At 32.6% G+C, this 18,723-nt stretch overlaps 2 protein-coding genes and 1 pseudogene across 2 annotated transcripts; 2 read left to right on the top strand and 1 right to left on the bottom strand.

Moving 5' to 3' along the window:
* Window positions 1–3,494: 3,494 nt before the first annotated feature.
* LOC114412044 (nucleolar protein 56-like) lies at window positions 3,495–6,872 on the top strand. The gene is made up of 8 exons (XM_028375812.1): window positions 3,495–3,773; window positions 4,372–4,586; window positions 4,694–4,851; window positions 4,980–5,167; window positions 5,243–5,495; window positions 5,728–5,876; window positions 5,962–6,096; window positions 6,332–6,872. The coding sequence occupies exons 1-8, from the start codon at window positions 3,569–3,571 to the stop codon at window positions 6,679–6,681; spliced, it is 1,653 nt and encodes a 550-aa protein (XP_028231613.1). The 5' UTR covers window positions 3,495–3,568; the 3' UTR covers window positions 6,682–6,872.
* A 3,373-nt stretch (window positions 6,873–10,245) lies between these two features.
* Window positions 10,246–14,420, top strand: LOC114412043 (adenylate kinase 4). The gene is made up of 6 exons (XM_028375811.1): window positions 10,246–10,500; window positions 12,060–12,205; window positions 12,285–12,404; window positions 12,561–12,728; window positions 13,469–13,558; window positions 14,004–14,420. The coding sequence occupies exons 1-6, from the start codon at window positions 10,395–10,397 to the stop codon at window positions 14,100–14,102; spliced, it is 729 nt and encodes a 242-aa protein (XP_028231612.1). The 5' UTR covers window positions 10,246–10,394; the 3' UTR covers window positions 14,103–14,420.
* Window positions 14,421–14,889: 469 nt separating this feature from the next.
* LOC114413804 lies at window positions 14,890–16,733 on the bottom strand (annotated as a pseudogene).
* Between the last annotated feature and the right edge of the window lie 1,990 nt (window positions 16,734–18,723).

Genomic DNA, 18,723 nt, shown 5'->3' with positions numbered 1-18,723 from the left:
AACGTCATCCGGAATGTTTCTGGAAGAAGATTCTTCCGGAAGAATTCCATTGTCTTCCGGAAGAAGCTTCTTCCGGAAGTTAGTTTTTTTTTTTAATGCGTATGTAATGACGATTTTGCCCTTGTGTAAATTTCTTTAAATTAACGTCTTCAGGCTGTGTTTTACTGCGCTTTCTTTGTTTCTTCTTCCGTTTGCTTTGTTTCTTCTTCCGTTTGCTTTGTTTGTTTCTTTCGTTTGCTGTTGTTTCGGTGGTGGTCCCTTCAGCAGTCTGTTGGTGGTCCCGTGAAGTGAAGTATTTGAAGATTTGGTGGTCCCGTGTTCCGTATTTGAAGTTTTATTAGTGGCTGTTGTTCCTATTTTGTCGGAGGTACGCGTTTATTTCGTTTTCCGGTTAGCTTTTAGAGAAGAAAAACAGTAAAAAATGTATCCGAAAGAAATTTTAGGCACAGAAGGAGGAAGGTCCAGAATGACCACTTCCGGATGAAGGTCTTCCGGAAGTTACGAAGGCCAATTCCGGAAGAAGGTCTTCCGGAAACCTTCATCCGGAAGTGGTGAAGGCCAATTGCGGAAGAAGTTCTTCCGGAAACTACTTCCGGAAGCACTTCTTCCGGAATTGGCCTTCGTAACTTCCGGAAGACCTTCTTCCGGAATGTTAAATTATTACTAATTTATTTTAATTTCTGTTTTATAATTTTTTTAATTTCTGTTTTATATATATATTTCTGTTAGTTAATAATGAATTATTGGTTTAATTAGGTATAATGATATATATTGTGGATTATAATTTTTTTTGTTTTATAATGGTATATATATATATATATATATATTTCTGTTTTATAATTTTTTTTTATTTCTGGTTTATATATGTTGTGGATTATTGATTTAATTAGGTATAATGGTATAATATTAAATGATTTAGGTAACTTAAATGTATAATGGTACAAAAATGTTTTATTAGTTGTTTATTATAGTGATAAGTTTAGTTTAAGTAAATAATGTAGTTATAAATTTAGAATATAGTGATAATTTTAATATAGTCGTGTATGATGCATATGTCCTATTAATATGTTTGTTATTTAAGGTGTAGTAAATTTTTGGATGTGGTTATATGATAATTTGAATGTACTTGTGTATGATGCATATGTCCTTAAGATGGACGAAGATCAATGGAGGTATGACTTTGCGATGTCACAAGAAGTTCATATGGATTATGATTATGATAATCAAGAAGAATGTGGATATAAGTCCAGGATCGCCAGTAATAACTGAACAATCTATCAGTGGACTTAATCCTGTGGCAGCCACCAGGCCTTCAATCTCAGGCACTGGCCTCCCAATCAGTGTCAGCTTCCTCCCATGTGACACTAACTTCAAATCAGGACGTTCCTGATTTGAAGTACAAATTATACAATTATTAAAAAAAATTAATCATAAACAAATAAATAAACAATGACAAATAATTAACAAATTAAAATACCTGTCCACTCCACACGGCATGTGCAACATGCTCGGCAAATGATGTGAGCACTGACGGGTCACGTGGACCACCAGGGAATCCCTCTGCAGCATCATCACCATCTGACCCCTCACCACTATCAGCACCCTGTGCGTCCGCACGCATCTTAGGTGCCTCCGTAGGCTGCTCAGGGACATCATCAGTCATGTCAGCGACGTCCTCAGCCATATCACGTCCCTCCGTAGTCATCTGATGAACGCGTAGCCTACGGGCTGAGGCAGTAGGCCTACGCCTCTCGGGAACATCGCCAGCATCCTCGTCAGCAGCTCTATCTCTGCCTACAACTCTACCTATGGCATGACCTAAACCTCGTGTTCTGGCCATGATCTGTAAATCATGTCGAACACGTATTTTTTTCGGTCAAAATATACACAATTTTCTTTATAAAAAATCAACTTTATTTATAAACAAATAAGACTAACTTAAATCAAATTATTTTCACACATACACGACCTAATTTTAAAAAAAAAATTAAACAACTTCATTTATATAAAAAAAAACAACTAATGTAAAATAAAATTATTAATAAACATGCACAACTTAATTTTTTTTTAAAAAAATTAAACAACTTCATTTATAAAAAAAAAAAACACAACTAATATAAAAATAATTCATTACTAAACATCCACAACTTAATTTTTTTAAAAAAATAAACAACTTCATTTATAAAAAAAAACACAACTAATGTAAAAAAATTAATTAGTAAACATCCACAAGTTAATTTTTTTTAAAAAAATTAAACAACTAATGTAAAAAAAAAATTATTTAGTAAACATCCACAATTTTTTTAGTAAATAAAATACTTCATTTATAATAAAATAAACTAATTAATTATAAAAAATTAGTATTTTTATAAAACTTCCAAAACACACAACTTTAATTATAAAAATAGACAACTTCATTTTAAAAAAAAAACACTAATTTAAAAAAAAACAATAAACAAAAACAAACACAACTACTTTTATATAAAAAAATTAATTTACAAATTAATATTTAGTAAAAATACACAATTTAAATTATAAAAAAAACATGACATCAAAAACCCAAACTTCATTTTTCATAAAATCTAAAAAACAAAATAACCAAAATAAATAAAATAATTCATTTAAAAAAAAACAAAACAATTTCTGTTTAAAAAAATTTAAAAAAAAAAAACACAAAAAAAAAAACAAAAAAACCACTTCCGGAAGAAGTGGTTCTTCCGGAAACATTCCGGAAGAAGGGGTTCTTCCGGAAAGGTCTTCCGGAACTTTGGAAGTTCTTCCGGAAGTGCGCGTCTTCCGGAATTCTTCCGGAAGAACCACTTCTTCCGGAAAGTTCCCGGAAGACGTTTTCCGGAAGTCTTCCGGAAGAACACTTCTTCCGGAAACTTTCCGGAAAAGGTTCTTCCGGAACTTCCGGAAGAACCCCTAACGGGTCTTCCGGAAGACTCCGCCGTCGGCCATTTCCCCATTTTTTCCGGCGTCCTCTCCTCTCGTTTTCTACCGTCCTCTCCTCTCGTTTTCTACCCTAAAGTTACTATCCTAAGGTAACTATCCTAAGGTTCCACTGCTACAAGCTATAACAATGTTGTATCAAAGGGGAGTTAGGGAGACTAACCTCGTTCGCGGAGAAGAAGAAGACGACGTTCGCGCTTGCCTTGCCGGAGAAGAAGAAGCAGTTCGCGGAGAAGAAGAAGCAGTTCGCGGAAGGAATGAGCAGCAGCAGAAAAGTTTCTTCCGGAGAGGGGGGGGCTTTTTATAATTTTTTATTAAAGGGCAAAATTGTCCATTCATAAAAGTTGCTGGGTGCACCAGCAATATTGCTGGGTGCACCTAGCATCTCCCTTCGACTTAGGTACGAGGCCCAGCCCACTACTAATGACCAAAAGTACCTTCCGAATTTGGTTGGCCGACAACTCGACCCGCAATTCTTCTTTCTTGTCCAACCCGACCCGTTTCAAACCAAACATCATTATTTTGTTCTTTCTTAAACCCTAAACCTCGGTACCCAGTAGGCCGCAGCAAGTGCCATTTTATTTTGCCCTACCTCCTCGATTCTAGGGTTTCAACAATGGCGCTGTTCCTTCTCTACGAATCCGCTTCGGGCTACAGCCTGTTCGAGGTTCACGGCGTCGATGAAATCGGCCAGAACACCGAAGCGGTTCGGAACTCCGTTTCGGACCTCAACAGGTTCGGCAAAGTCGTTAAGCTTCGCTCCTTCAACCCTTTCACTTCCGCTCTCGATGCTCTCAAACAGTGCAACGCCGTCTCCGAAGGTAACCAAACAAACACTCTCATACTGTTATTCTCTGCGCGTTTTTTAGGTTCTATTGAAGCTGTATGTTATAGGGATTCAATTCGTACCAAGTTTATTAGTATTATCATTATTTTTCTTATTTTTGGTTTATGCTTCGTTTGATAATTCTGTTTTTTTTATTGCGTTTTCAGTGTTTGCTAACATGCGTGATATATATTAAACATTCAGCAAGTAAAGTCTTGTTTGGATAAACTTTTCCGTAAGTACTTAAAGTAGGAGAAAATAAGAGTGTAAAATGAACTGGGCATCTCCAAAAGCGGAAAAAGCTGAAATGATAAGTTGATTTTAACTTATATTATTTTAACTTTTTTTATCGAGAAGCTTATCCAAACAGGGCTTCAGCCATGTTTGTAGGAGAAAATAAGAATGTAAAATTAACTGAGCTTCTCCAAAAACTGTAGTGATAAGTTGATTTTAACTTAGAGGAGAAGCTAAGTTCATTTTACCTTTTTTTTTATTTTTTTATGGAAACAGGGTTTAAGTATTAGTTGTATGTCTTGTTAACTTGAATTCTTTTTAATTTTTTGTATGTTGCTCATTTTTTTTTGAATGTTCAGGCATATTAACTGATGAGCTGAGGACTGTCTTGGAGACCAACTTGCCTAAAGTGAAGGAAGGTAAGAAGTCCAAGTTCAGTTTAGGTGTGTCCGATCCTAAGATTGGTTCCCAGATATCTGAAGTGACTAAGATTCCTTGCCAAAGTAATGAGTTTGTGAGTGAACTTCTTCGTGGTGTGCGATTCCATTTTGATACGTTTGTTGGTGATCTCAAGGTTAGTGTTTCCTCATGCCTCCTTTTGTGTTTCTGTATCCAGGACACCTGTATCTTATTTATATCACTAATTTATATATTGTTTTTGTGCTGCTTGATTTTTCACAGTCTGGAGATTTGGAAAAGGCACAACTTGGTCTGGGACATAGTTACAGCAGGGCAAAGGTGAAGTTTAATGTTAACCGTGTAGACAACATGGTTATTCAAGCTATCTTCCTTCTTGATACACTTGACAAGGATATTAATTCATTCTCCATGAGAGTCAGGTAGTATGTCTCAAATTTGAATGCTCAATTAATTATAGAATTTTCTTATTCAATATAATTTGTTTTCTTTGAGAACATTGTGAACTGGAAGAATTCATTTCTCTATTTGCTTTGTCAATTATGTGCAGAGAGTGGTATTCTTGGCATTTTCCTGAGCTGGTGAAAATTGTAAATGATAATTATCTGTATGCCAAAGTTGCAAAATTTATTGAGGATAAGGCAAAGTTGGCTGAAGACACGATTCCAGGCTTAACTGACATAGTTGGAGATGAAGATAAAGCAAAGGAGATTGTGGAAGCTGCCAAAGCCTCCATGGGTAGAATTCTCATCTTTTTGGGTTTAACTTTTGCTTCATTCTCAGTCTGAATCTTCTTTCTCTTGACGTTTTCAGGACAGGATTTGTCCCCAGTGGACTTAATCAATGTCCATCAATTTGCACAGAGGGTAATGGACCTATCTGAGTACAGAAAGAACTTATATGATTACCTGGTTGCTAAAATGAATGATATTGCACCAAATTTGGCCACTTTAATTGGTGAAGTTGTTGGTGCTCGTTTGATTTCCCATGCTGGTAGCCTCACAAATTTGGCAAAGTGCCCCTCTTCAACTCTTCAAATTCTTGGTGCGGAGAAGGCTTTGTTCAGGTTTTTACTCCACCTTTTGTTTTAAAGATTCTTAAATTTTGAAGTGCCAATTTGTTCATTGAAAGTTAGAAACTAAGTCTAAAACTAACAATGAATTTGTAGAAGTGAAACTGTAAGAATTTGGTATTTCCATTGTTTAGGTTGTTTTGTCTGGACCTCAGCTAAAATACAGACATTACTATTCCTTGTGCACTCACTGCTATTTTATAATGTCTTTGCCTGCTTTATTTAGGGCATTAAAAACAAGAGGAAACACTCCCAAATATGGTTTGATATTCCACTCTTCTTTTATTGGTCGGGCATCTGCCAAAAATAAGGGCAGAATGGCTCGATATCTTGCAAACAAATGCTCAATTGCATCACGGATTGACTGCTTTGCTGGTTTGTTTCTTTCATATTCACTTTAGCAATATCTCATGGCTGTACATAGCACTTTGTCATGATTTAGCTTTGTACCTCAATGCAGAAAGGGGTACTACTGTTTTTGGGGAGAAACTGCGTGAGCAAGTTGAGGAACGACTTGACTTTTATGACAAGGGAGTTGCCCCTCGCAAGAACATAGATGTCATGCAGGCTGCTATTGAAAGTGCTGAAAACAAAGGTAGGGATGAAGAGATCCCCTTTTATGGCTTTCCCCAAAACATGAAAGATATAAATTTGGTTGTGAATGTAAATGAACTTATATTGGCCATTATATGTTGAAACTTTTTTTTTTTTAAATTGCTGAGACTATTGTGGAGAGTTAAGTTTGTTTTAAAGTTGAGAAGCTTATATGTTGCAATTCATACTTTGTTATATGTCTTGGTGTGGAAGCTGATGTATTCTATTTGTTGCAGATACAGAGATGGAAACAGAAGCACCTGCCGAAGTTTCAGGCAAGAAAACCAAAAAGAAGAAACAAAAAGCTGCTGCTGCTGAAGGTGATGACATGGCTGTAGATACAAATGGTGATGCTGTGGAGGATCATAAATCAGAGAAGAAGAAAAAGAAAGAAAAGAGGAAATTGGAACAGGAGATGGAGGTCGACGATCAGGCTGAAGATGATGGTGCTAATGGGGTCACAAGTGAACAAGAAGGAACAGTGAAAAAGAAGAAGAATAAAAAGGATAGTAACGGAGAAGCTTTGGAGGCTGGTGGAGAGTCTAAGAAGAAGAAAAAGAAATCAAAAAAGAAGGATACGGAGTAAACTATGATGTATTGCAGCTTTAACTGTTGAAATCGAATCTTTTATGTTATAGTTTTGGACAATGTTAAATTTGCTTTGTACTTTACCAGTTGCTGCACCAGTATAAACTTTATGTTGACTTGTCATTTGGCATACAAATTTTGTCCTAGCAATTTTCCGCGTAATTTCAGTATTGGAAAAGTCTATCTCAATGTTTTTAATATACTCTTTTTTAACTGTTTAATTGCATCACTCTGGGACAATTTAAGCAATTGAACATAAAGTTTTTATTAAAAAAGGAAGTATTATTGAAAAAGTTACAAGTTTACTTAATGATTTTATTTTACTTATAATACTTCAAAACAGATGCATTATAGAGTATTTGGTTTGAGGCAATGTCTTGTGTTTTATTTATTTATTATTTTATGCTCGTCACTTCGCCTTAGACTGCAAGGGCCAAGGAGTTTGCGGGCCTCTTAACCCAGTGTAATCTAAATTCTTTCTGCAAATTTATCCAAGACATCATTCACACTAATATGAAAAGGGTGATAACGCTCAGAAGTGAACACATTTGTTAAATAGATGTGACTGAAGTCACGTGTAAAGATTATTGGACTCTTTAATTCAGTTTCTTATGTGAACTTTTGTAAAAATAAAATAAAAAGTAACATAATAAAGTAAAAATAAAAAAATACTTAAAATCGAAACCATTCCTAATTTACTACAAAATCTTTTGCGCGTTTCAAACCAAATGATTTACACTTGTTTAAGAACTAGGTGTGGGCCTGGGCAAAAGCATGGTCAATGTAAAAAACAGTAAAAAAAAAAAAAGAGAAAGAGAAAAAAAAGAAGAGAATTAGAGGAGGGTGCAGTAATACATGGCAATAAAATGTGGTAATGACACGTGGATGAATAAATTAAAGGTTGGACAAATTTATTAATACTAATGATGAAAGGAACTTAGCTTTTATTTTAATATTAACCAATCCTATTTTGAATAATCATCAACAGAGGTTGAGAACAGTGAAAAGTGCTAATATCTCATCTCAACTAAAAGAGGCTTTCACATTAATATCTAACTCTTTAATCCTACTATAAATAAAATTATAAATGTCTGTTAAGAATTAAATTAAGAACTTTTACAGTTTTGCTCGTTGCAAGGGTTACTGTAAAAATCTGACAATTTCAAAAACTTCAGATGTCAGCTGCGTAAAAACCTTCAAATGTCTCTTTTGTGTTTAGAGAAAAACCTTCAAATGTCCTAGAAAAACTGAAATTTATCTTGCTATCGAGCTAATAATATGTTATCAATCACTAACAAATAAATTAAGCTTAATTGTTTCTTTTATTATTATTTTTCCGTTCCTTTAGACTGTATTTGATTTTAGTTTTTTTAGTTGATTAAATTTCTCTTTTAAAATTAAGTAAATTTAACCTCCATGAAACTATTTATAAATTAAATTATTTTTTGATAAAATCAAAACATGGAATTTCACTCAACATAAAAATAAAATCTAAAAAAGCTCTCTTTAAAATTATCTTGTAAAATATTTCAAATCCCATTAACATTTTACTAAATTTCTTATAAAGTTACTTATAAATTTTAAAATTATTTTCTAACTCAAATTTATCATAAACTCCTAAATATGTAGATAAAAACAATAATTTGAAAATTTTTAAGTAAAAATTTGACAAAATGAATAAATTTAGTTAATTTTTAAAATAAAAAACTTAACCAACTTAATTTTTTCCATAGAAACTAAAAAATCACTTATAATTTAATTATAAAAAAATTCGAAATACAATTAAACTAACTACTATTCATTTAACTGTTATACTTGTATCAAAAGTATACAATTTCTGTGGGTAAAAGAAGCATCTTTAATTAAAAAGGAATACTAAAGAGAACATAAAATAAGATTTGTTGGTTAACGGCAACAACCAACTGGTAAACTGGGATTCAGATCCTCTACAAGTGAACATAGAAATGCACTGTATGGAGTTTCATCCAACGGCCACTAAGCTTTGAAATAGTACTTTTTTTCATACTATTACACAAACATTTGAATGGCCATGATTGCACACAGTTGGTTCACCAACTGTTGGCGATCTGAAACAGATGAAAGAATTCAAAAAGAAAAAAGCGTCTGCGTCTTTCATTCAAACTGGTATATAAACAAAATAATTAATTTTATATCATTTAATCTTTTTTATTACGAGTAAGATTATTTTTAAAATGTATTTCATTCAAACTTATTATTATAAATAAAAATGAATCAACAAAATAAAAATAAAATTAAATAATGATATTTTAAAACAATAGTATTAAATAAAATAAAATAAATTTATTTATATTTAAATTCAACATACAAGATTATTTTTTTTTGAAATATATAAATCAAAAAGGAAATATAAGATGAGTGCATATCTTCTAGGTTGTAAAGTATAATTGTGCAGTATTTGATAAAGTAAGTAAATTATTGATTAGTACAAACACTTGAATCATAGAGTTTATCACACTAGATTTATTTCATTTAACGTACAATTTTTAATTCATATGGATTCTGAAATAAAATTATGCACAACAGATTTAATAACCCGATTAGCTCCTTTACAGAAGGATAAACAAACGTTGATAGTCAATATAGTTGATTAAAAATTCTTTAAAAATTACTTTTAAGCTTAAAATTAATTAATTCAAACATAAATTTAGCATTAGAAAATAATGAGAAAAAAAAAGTTAATGCTCATTAGTTGTCTCTGAATATAGCTTACATGCGAAACCAAAATGTAACCAAATTCTCGTCAAGTCGAGAAACATATATAAGTGGATATCTAATAATGTAACCAATAAAATCTCATAACAAAGCTTAATAGTAACACACTTTCTGGCAAGAGAATGAGAATGATGAATACTTTCTGACACTTAATTAATTCCTAATTTATTAATCGAGTTCAATGTGTTTTTTTTAAGTTAACATTTAGAATTTATATGAAATTAAAAAATATGAAAATTTAATCTAGAAAAAAAATGTTAAAAATCCTTTTTTGAAAGGTGCAAGGTTAAAGAATTCATTTTTTTTAATCGATACTGACACAGTTACATTTTAATCTCAAATGCTTCGAAGAGTGCCAGTGGGATTGTTTTTCTTTTTGAATAAAAGATATGTAATATATAATTTGAAGAGTATAAATAAGTGTCAAAGTTTAAATAAAATGGAAGTAACATGGATATATATAAAGAATGGATCTGGTGTAGTAAGGATTATGATTTAAGTGTTATATATATCAATAATTTGTTTATTTTACTAAATACTGCACCATTATATTTTAGAGGATTTACACTCGTATAAGATTTCCCTATATTTACACGTGAGAAAATGCAAGATAACACATATTTGATTTTTTTTAAAAAAAGAAATTCTTAGATCAGTAATAATTATATACCTAAGTAAAATTGGTTGTCTTTGATGCAGTCGTAGTCTTGACTTGACATAGAAAAACCAACCCAAAGAAAATATTAAATTAAAATAATAAAAACGGTTGAAAGGAAAACAGAGAAAAAATAATTAGAAAAAAACAGTCACCTAACATTTGTAGCTAAACAAAGGGCAAGAGACGGCGAGTTGAGTTTTGAAAGCGTGTGCGTGGGAGGGTCCGAAGTTGGAGATAGTGATTCTGGTTCTGTTCTGTTCTTCTTTCTACTCACAACAACATCAGAATCAGAAACAACAATGGCCAACACTAACTTGGAAGATGTTCCCTCTCTGGATCTCATGACTGAGCTCCTTCGTCGTCTCAAGTGCTCTTCCAAACCTGACAAGCGTCTTATTCTCATTGGTATCTATCTCCATCTCTCTCTATATATATTTTAAATAAAAGAAAATTTGACATAAAGTTGTCAGTTTTGTGCTCGCTGCTAATTCAGATCCGAAAATTCGAAAATGCTTGTGTTATATAGTTTGATGCTTTCGCACGCGTTGCGTTCGAATGTTGTAGATGCGGTTTTTAGGGTTTCCTTCGGTTGTATTTGCTGTTGCTTGAGTCATAGGGAAAATGCTGAGAAATTTATGTGATTTTTGGCTCTACTGTTGAGGATGGAGATACACTGGGACGATGTACTGGGTTCTTCAGTTACTGGAGGAGAAAATGAGAGACAATTTGCTTTTCGGTAAATGGATTTTTTGTTGTGTTTTTCGGGTGATTTTTTTTAAACTTCTTTTGAAGGATTTTAGGAGTATGTGCTTGTTGGTCTTATTCTTTGAAGTTATTGACTGGCTGGGTATCGGTGTTTGAACCCCAAGTAGTTCTGATTCATGCTTGTTAACTGATTAGTACCTGTTATTTGAATATGATTCTCTAATTGTGAATCTAAATTCTGCACGCGTCCATCCCTTAGAGAGGTTTGTGCGTGTGTTCTTTCAGGCTTGATAATTTTCAGACTAAGTAACGTAACTGACTTGAGCTGTGTGGGTTTGCTTTTAGACAATAGAGACCTGTACATTTGAGGCAAAGAATTTCTTATCGTGTGATTGGATGATAAACTAGTTTAAATTTGTTTATAACTTCCTGTTGAAATTCAGTGTATTTTTACATTCATGCTAACATTAGTTTGTAGATTTGTCCTGTGTACCATCGGTGGAAAGATGCTAGTCTGTGGTGGTTTTTTTTTTCTTTTTTTGATTTGGTTTCAATCAAGTGCTGTTGGTTTTGTCTCTAGGACTTTATACTCACTTGATTATCATTTAGAATTGTACTCCACTGTAGAGCCCATGCTTTCTCAGCGTGTTTTCATCTTTAATTGCTAGCAACTTTTCCCTATTAATGCAAGACTGGTCATTTTCTGACACCTACATGTTCTATTTGCAGACAGAAAAATGAAAAGCGAAATTGAGTTGCCCTGTTGAACTTTCAAATTGAATCTGTTTATGTCACAAGAGTTAAGATGGGAAATTTAATGTGTATATTTCAATAATCCTATTATAACAGGGAGGTTTCACCCATAATGGATCCTCATTCTCCTTTTTTAATGCTTTTCTTTTTATTTATTGTTTGAAAAAACAAGAGTGAAACACAATACTTCCATGTCTTCCATAAACTTTCAAATTGAACCAATATTTTGTGAAGTGATAGCTCCTGTTTCAATTGATGAGTAGCTCTTAGATTTGTATTGTTCCTCTGTGCTGCACTTAGGCTACTATTTTAATTTGATATGCTTCCATATGTCTTGCGCCAATGTTCCAAGTACTGACAAGTTAGTGGGGTAGGGTATCCTCATTATTTGGCTTGGTTAGGCCATTTAAGATTCTTGCTTTAAGAAATTACAGTATATATTTGAAATCGTTAAATATAGTTTCAGAAATTCAAGTGGAGTATAACTTGATAAAATGTTAATGCAGGCCCACCTGGATCTGGAAAAGGCACCCAGTCACCAATCATAAAAGATGAGTACTGCTTATGCCACTTAGCTACCGGTGATATGTTAAGAGCAGCTGTAGCAGCTAAGACCCCTCTTGGTGTCAAGGCTAAAGAAGCTATGGATAAGGTAAGGCCTGTTTGTATATAATCTCAACTGAGCATTTACCTTGAGAGATTGCTAACATGATAGTGTTACAATTTTTCAGGGAGAACTTGTTTCTGATGACTTGGTTGTTGGCATTATAGATGAAGCAATGAAGAAACCATCATGTCAGAAAGGTTTCATTCTTGATGGTTTTCCAAGAACTGTGGTCCAAGCACAGAAGGTATGACATTGTTTTTGACATCTGAGTTACTAAGTGTGTTTCTTTTGTTTGAAAATTGGGCTTGTGCATATATAAAAACAGAATTACTTGATTATATGCACTGTTTTACATGCTGTTCATCTACATCTTTTGAATCTGTCTTTTCTTTATTTGCAGCTTGATGAGATGCTGCAAAAACAAGGAGTTAAAGTTGATAAGGTGCTCAATTTTGCAATTGATGATGCAATCCTTGAGGAGCGAATTACTGGTCGCTGGATACACCCATCCAGTGGCAGAACTTACCATACAAAATTTTCCCCTCCAAAGGTTCTTGGTGTTGATGATGTAAGTCTGCATCTTTATTTAAATCCTGCATAATGATAGTTGCTTAAACATGACTTCTACTTATAGGTGCTTTAGCATTTATGAGAGTTCTGTAAAATCTTTAAGTATTATTCAAACTTGAATATTGTTTAGATGTCCAACATTGACTAGGAATATAGCTGTGCACTTTTTACAAGACTTGGGGAATTCTCCACCCTAGAATGAGCTCTTGAGATTGAGTTAGGCAAAATTCCTTTTTAATATGGTATGAAAGCCTATGAATAGTCTGAATGTTTGGCCACTCACAGACGTGTAGTGACACACGCTTAAAGCTCCTGTCTAGTCTTGGGTGTGAGAGGGGGATGTTAAGGTGTCCCATGTTGGCTAAGAATATGGCTATAATACTCTTAATAAGACTTGGGCTGTCCTCCCCCCTTGAGTTAGTATTTGGGGTTGAATTAAAACCTAGTTCTTTTTTAATAAATATAATGAGGTGCCACACTTTTTTGTTAAGATGTTTTATTGGGAAATGAATTTGATTTTAGGGCACTGCTGAATTTAATTGCTGGCAGTAATGATAATCTATAAAAAAAAAATTGTTTCTTTTTATTTTTCTCCTTTCCCATTTTTGATGAATAGAAAGTTTAGGAGAAGTGGAGGTTGCCCAATTTTAAAGGTTAGGACATGCCACAAGCTTTGTTATGGCAGCTTAAGGAAACACTAGCCCTTAACACTTTCATTGTCGAATTTGTTTTCCTCAGGTTACTGGTGAACCACTTATCCAGCGCAAGGATGACACTGCGGCTGTTCTTAAGTCAAGACTGGAGGCATTTCACAAGCAAACCGAACCGGTATGATTTTGAATTCTTTTTACTAATGGGTTTGGATTCTCTTATGTTGAGTAACATGATATGGTCTTGTTTGAGACAGACACAATTTTGATTAAATCTAATTAGAATCATATGAGTATAGCCAAGTAGTTATGATATCCTTGTTTGATTAAAAATGTCTCTTTTTTAACACCTCCATATTATGGTTCTCAACGAAATGAGAGGATCTAAATTCTTTTTTTACTAAACATGTTCAATTTGAAACTTTCGTAACAGAGTAACTGTCAACAAGATAACGTGATGTAATCTTGGTTTGGTTGAATGTTTATTTAAATTCTCTCACCATTTCATTAAATTTCTATCCTCATCGGTTCTTTGTGTGTTTTGATGGTTTACCTGTTTTGTTTTTAGAATTTTCTTTGTAATTTCATGGCCTTGAATGAATGTTTGTGCATTGAACATGCAGGTTATTGATTACTATTCAAAGAAGGGCCTTGTTGCTAATCTTCATGCTGAGAAACCACCCAAAGAGGTGACAGTTGAAGTGGAGAAAGTGCTGTCTTAAATGGAGATCACCCTTCGATCCTGGGGCTCGAACCGCAATTGTTCTTTTTTCGCTACAGGAAAACTTTTCGTTGCCAATTTGTATTTTAATATACTCTGAAATCCGCTTACCTTTCAGCTTTACTGCAAATGCCGGCTGTTCTCAAACCCACATTCGAAGAGCAACTTTGATGAATAAAAAAGTCGAGTGAATTTGAATTTCGGTCTCTTTGCTTTTTCTGCATGAATTTTCACTCGACATTTGCAGGTGTTTTCAAACCCGTGAAACTTTTGATTTCATGAACTAGTTGGCAAAATTTGAGCTACTTATTGTGGGGAAGCATTTGTCTGCTTTTGATGGTGTGAAATGAAATTTTGCAAGAAATAATTGTTTGGTCTTTGTTTTTCATGATTTTGTTTCTATATATGTTTAATATGAAGTGAATAATAAATTTTACTGTATTTTTAATTTGAAAATTTTCAAATTTTCAAATATTAATGTTTTTAACTAAAACAAGTTTGATGATACTGACAACCAATCACAATCACAGTTCATGGAATGTGACTTTAAGGTTGTTAGTATGAATTTATTTTTTTCCCTGATAAAAATGCATTATGAACAAAGTTATAACAAGATACTAAATAATTCATGAAGATTTTGTATAAGTAACCTGAAAATTGTAATTTTTTGATTAATTAGCTTCTCCCTGACAATGAGTTCGACTAGCAAGTTGAACATTTTGCACACAACAATGAAGTTGGATTCTGAATTATTAGAATTATACACAAATCAAATCATACACGTCTTGTTCAAACGAACATAATAGTATTTCATAGCTTCAGTATTTCTTCACCAGCCTCCACAAGGCCCCACTGTAATTAAGGGATATAAATTATCATCACCACAGGATTGTCAATACAAAAAACAAAAATAAAAAAATCTCATCATTACAAGAGGCTAATTCCCTTGAACTTCATCAAATTATACACCAATGGCAGTGTTAAGAAGACACAAATTGAGCGCTAATATCACTTCAGCACCCTTGGTGGACTTCGCCATCTATGTAACAGCATGTGTCTCTTTTCTCAGCAGCTCCACAAGCTTCTAAACCCTGCTTCACCATAGTTCAACTTGCAATCCACTGCCTAAACTCATAATTCCACCTCTGGTTAAGATTAAACGTAGGAGAAAAAAGAACAAGACTCGATAGCGCCCAATTGAACAGCGCAGCCAAAAGGATAGGAACAAACCATTGTAAATGAAAATAGATGGTACAGGAAGGATAAGAACATACCAGAGCAAAAATCCATCATCTATTACTAAATTGTCCTGAATTGTACGTACATCATTTTCACCAGCACAAGAGTGGATGCATTTGTTTCAGTAAAGGAAAAAAAAGTCGGGTAATGTCATACCTTCTCAGATCTATACATCAATTTGCCACTTCTAATCTAATTTATAACAAACAAGAGCCTAATGAAGTCCATTACCCTGTTCCTTGCAATCATATATCATTCTTTTTATATGATCATTGACAAGGTAAGACAAAGTCGGAAATAATGACAGTAAAAAAAGCATTGTTCTTGGTATTTCATGCATCCAGCAAGAGTACCTGTACTATCACTGCCAAGAAGGAAAAATTGGCTTGAAATCAGATTTGGGAAGAGGGGCTTCATGGAACCAATCATGAAGGAGGGCATCTTCTGCTGTTATCCTCTGCAAGAAGTAAAACAGTTTTAATTTGAATTCATGTCACAGAAAACAAATAAGAATTTATTCAATGAATTATATATACCTTTTCAGGGTCATAAGTTAGCAGCTGCTTCAACAAGTCAAATCCTTGCTCAGATAAAACTGGCAAACCATAAACGATGCAGCTGGAAACTTCTTCCTTAGTGTATTAAACCTGAAATATCAATCAAACAGTTGCAAAGTGTAACGGCTTTATAAACCATAACACAGAGTTCTTATCAAGAAGAAAACGAGAGAAAACATGCTTACAGTTGCTTAACAAAATTTGCTTTAGCCCCAGGTAATTTGAATAATCCTGGCCAAATTTTCTCATCAGGCGTACCAAGGGTTGGAAAAATCTGCAGACATTTGACAAACAAAGAAGTTGTTTACTATAATAGCAGAACTTTCAATAAATAGATGATAAACCAAGTGATTTTAGTAATAATAACCTTATCAAGTTGTTCAAGTTCACTTTTACCCCTGAACAGAGTTTCCTTGGCAATTAATTCAGCCATTATGCAACCCACTGACCACATGCCAATTGCTGTTGAGTATTCTTTAGCACCCAGCAAAATTTCAGGTGCTCTGCACAAACCAATACAACAATAATGAGTTGTGACATATACATTTCTCTACCAATATGATTGAAAAATCACAAACCAGATACATCTAGAGATAACTTCAATGAAAACTAAAAAATAAAGAAAAATAAGTAAAGGGCTGATCTAGAAAAATAAACCCTACATGAAAGAGATATTTGACACCTTCAAGAAGTTGCCGTACCAAGGATTTAATTTCACTCATGCTAAAGGGATGCTTCTTAACCTCCGTCAGCCCCTTCAGGTCATACTCCATGTGCTCCATTACCATAAAAGTACCATCAAAATCATCAACAACAACTACTTCTTTAACATTCATAATGGAGGGATGATTAAAAGACAAGAAAATGTTTACTTCTCTCAAGGATGACATTGGAAATCATCCCTCTCTATGTTCATCACCTTCTTCAATGCTACTAGTTCTCCGGTCTTCTTATCCCTAGCCTTGTAGACAACACCATAAGTTCCTTCGTTTATTTTCTTAATCATCTCAAACTCGCACACACTTCTGCAACTCAACTAAAAGAAGTTGAGAACAGTGAAAAGTGCTAATATCTCATCTCAACTAAAAGAGGATTTCACATTTAATATCTAACTCTTTAATCCTACTATAAATAAAATTACAAATGTCTGTTAAGAATTAAATTAAGAACTTTTACAGTTTTGCTCGTTGCAAGGGTTACTGTAAAAATTTGACAAATTCAAAAACTTCATATGTCAGCTACATAAATAAAACCTTCAAATGTCTCTTTTATTTTTACAGAAAAACCTTCAAATGTCTTGGAACAACTAAAATTTATCTTGCTATCGAACTAATAATATGTTATCAATCACTAACAAATAACTTAAGCTTAATTGTTTCTTTTATTATTATTTTCCCTTCTTTTAGACTATATTTGATTTTAGTTTTTTTTAGTTAATTAAATTTCTCACTTTTAAAATTAAGTAAATTTAACCTCCATGTAACTATTTATAAATTAAATTATTTTTTGATAAAATCAAAACATGGAATTTCACTCAACATAAAAATAAAATCTAAAAAAATTTCTCTTTAAAATTATCTTGTAAAATATTTCAAATCTCATTAATATTTTACTAAATTTCTTATAAAGTTACTTATAAATTTTAAAATTATTTTCTAACTCAAATTTATCATAAACTCCTAAATATGTAGATAAAAATAAAAATTTGAAAATTTTTAAGTAAAAATTTGACAAAATGAATAAATTTAGTTAATTTTTAAAATAAAAAACTTAACCAACTTAATTTTTTCCATAGAAACTAAAAAATCACTTATAATTTAATTATAAAAAAAAATTCGAAATACAATTAAACTAACTACTATTCATTTAACTGTTATACTTGCATGAAAAATATACAATTTCTGTGGGTAAAAGAAGCATCTTCAATTAAAAAGAAATATTAAAGAGAACATAAAATAAGATTTGTTGGTTAACGGCAACAACCAACTGGTAAACTGGGATTCAGATCCTCTACAAGTGAACATAGAACTGCACTGTGTGGAGTTTCATCCAACGGCCAATAAGCTTTGAAATAGTACTTTTGTTCATACTCACACAAACATTTGAATGACCATGATTGCACACAGTTGGTTCACCAACTGTTGGCGATCTGAAACAGATGAAAGAATTCAAAAAGAAAAAAGCGTCTGCGTCTGCGTCTGGTAACCGCACCTACCCAAAGAAATTGATATATAAACAAAATAATTAATTTTATATCATTTAATTTTTTAATAGGAATAAGATTATTTTTAAAATAAAATTAATAAAATTTATTTATATTTAAATTCAAGATACAAAGATTATTTTTTGTTTATATATAAATTTAAAAAGGAAATATAAGATGAGTGCATATCTTCTAAAAGTTATAAAGTATAATTGTGCAGTATTTGATAAAGTTAGAAAATTATTGATCAGTACAACACTTAAATCATAGACCTTATCACACTAGATTTATTTCATTTAACTTACAATTTTTAATTCACATGGATTCTGAAATAAAATTATGCACAACAGATTTAATAACCCGATTAGCTCCTTTACAGTAGGATAAACAAACGTTGATAATCAATATAGTTAATTATTTTTTTTAAATTACTTTTAAGCTTAGAATTAATTAATTCAAACAGAAATTTAGCATTAGAAAATGATGAGAGAAAAAAAGTTATTGCTCATTAGTTGTCTCTGAGTATAGCTTACATGCGAAACCAAAATGTAACTAAATTCTCGTCAAGTCGTGAACTAGATATATAAGTGGATATCTAATAATGTAACCAATAAAACCTCATT

Source organism: Glycine soja, chromosome 5, assembly GCF_004193775.1.
Source record: "Glycine soja cultivar W05 chromosome 5, ASM419377v2, whole genome shotgun sequence".
NCBI lineage: Eukaryota > Viridiplantae > Streptophyta > Magnoliopsida > Fabales > Fabaceae > Glycine > Glycine soja.
Note: the sequence above shows the minus strand (reverse complement) of the source record. Positions and strands in the feature narration are given on the sequence as shown.

Coding starts and splice junctions, on each gene's coding strand:
- LOC114412044 (XM_028375812.1), top strand. CDS start 3,569: ATGGCGCTGTTCCTTCTCTACGAATCCGCTTCGGGCTACAGCCTGTTC. Junction 3,774..4,371: donor GTGCAACGCCGTCTCCGAAG/GTAACCAAACAA, acceptor TTGAATGTTCAG/GCATATTAACTGATGAGCTG. Junction 5,168..5,242: donor AGCTGCCAAAGCCTCCATGG/GTAGAATTCTCA, acceptor TGACGTTTTCAG/GACAGGATTTGTCCCCAGTG.
- LOC114412043 (XM_028375811.1), top strand. CDS start 10,395: ATGGCCAACACTAACTTGGAAGATGTTCCCTCTCTGGATCTCATGACT. Junction 12,405..12,560: donor CTGTGGTCCAAGCACAGAAG/GTATGACATTGT, acceptor CTTTATTTGCAG/CTTGATGAGATGCTGCAAAA. Junction 12,729..13,468: donor AGGTTCTTGGTGTTGATGAT/GTAAGTCTGCAT, acceptor TGTTTTCCTCAG/GTTACTGGTGAACCACTTAT.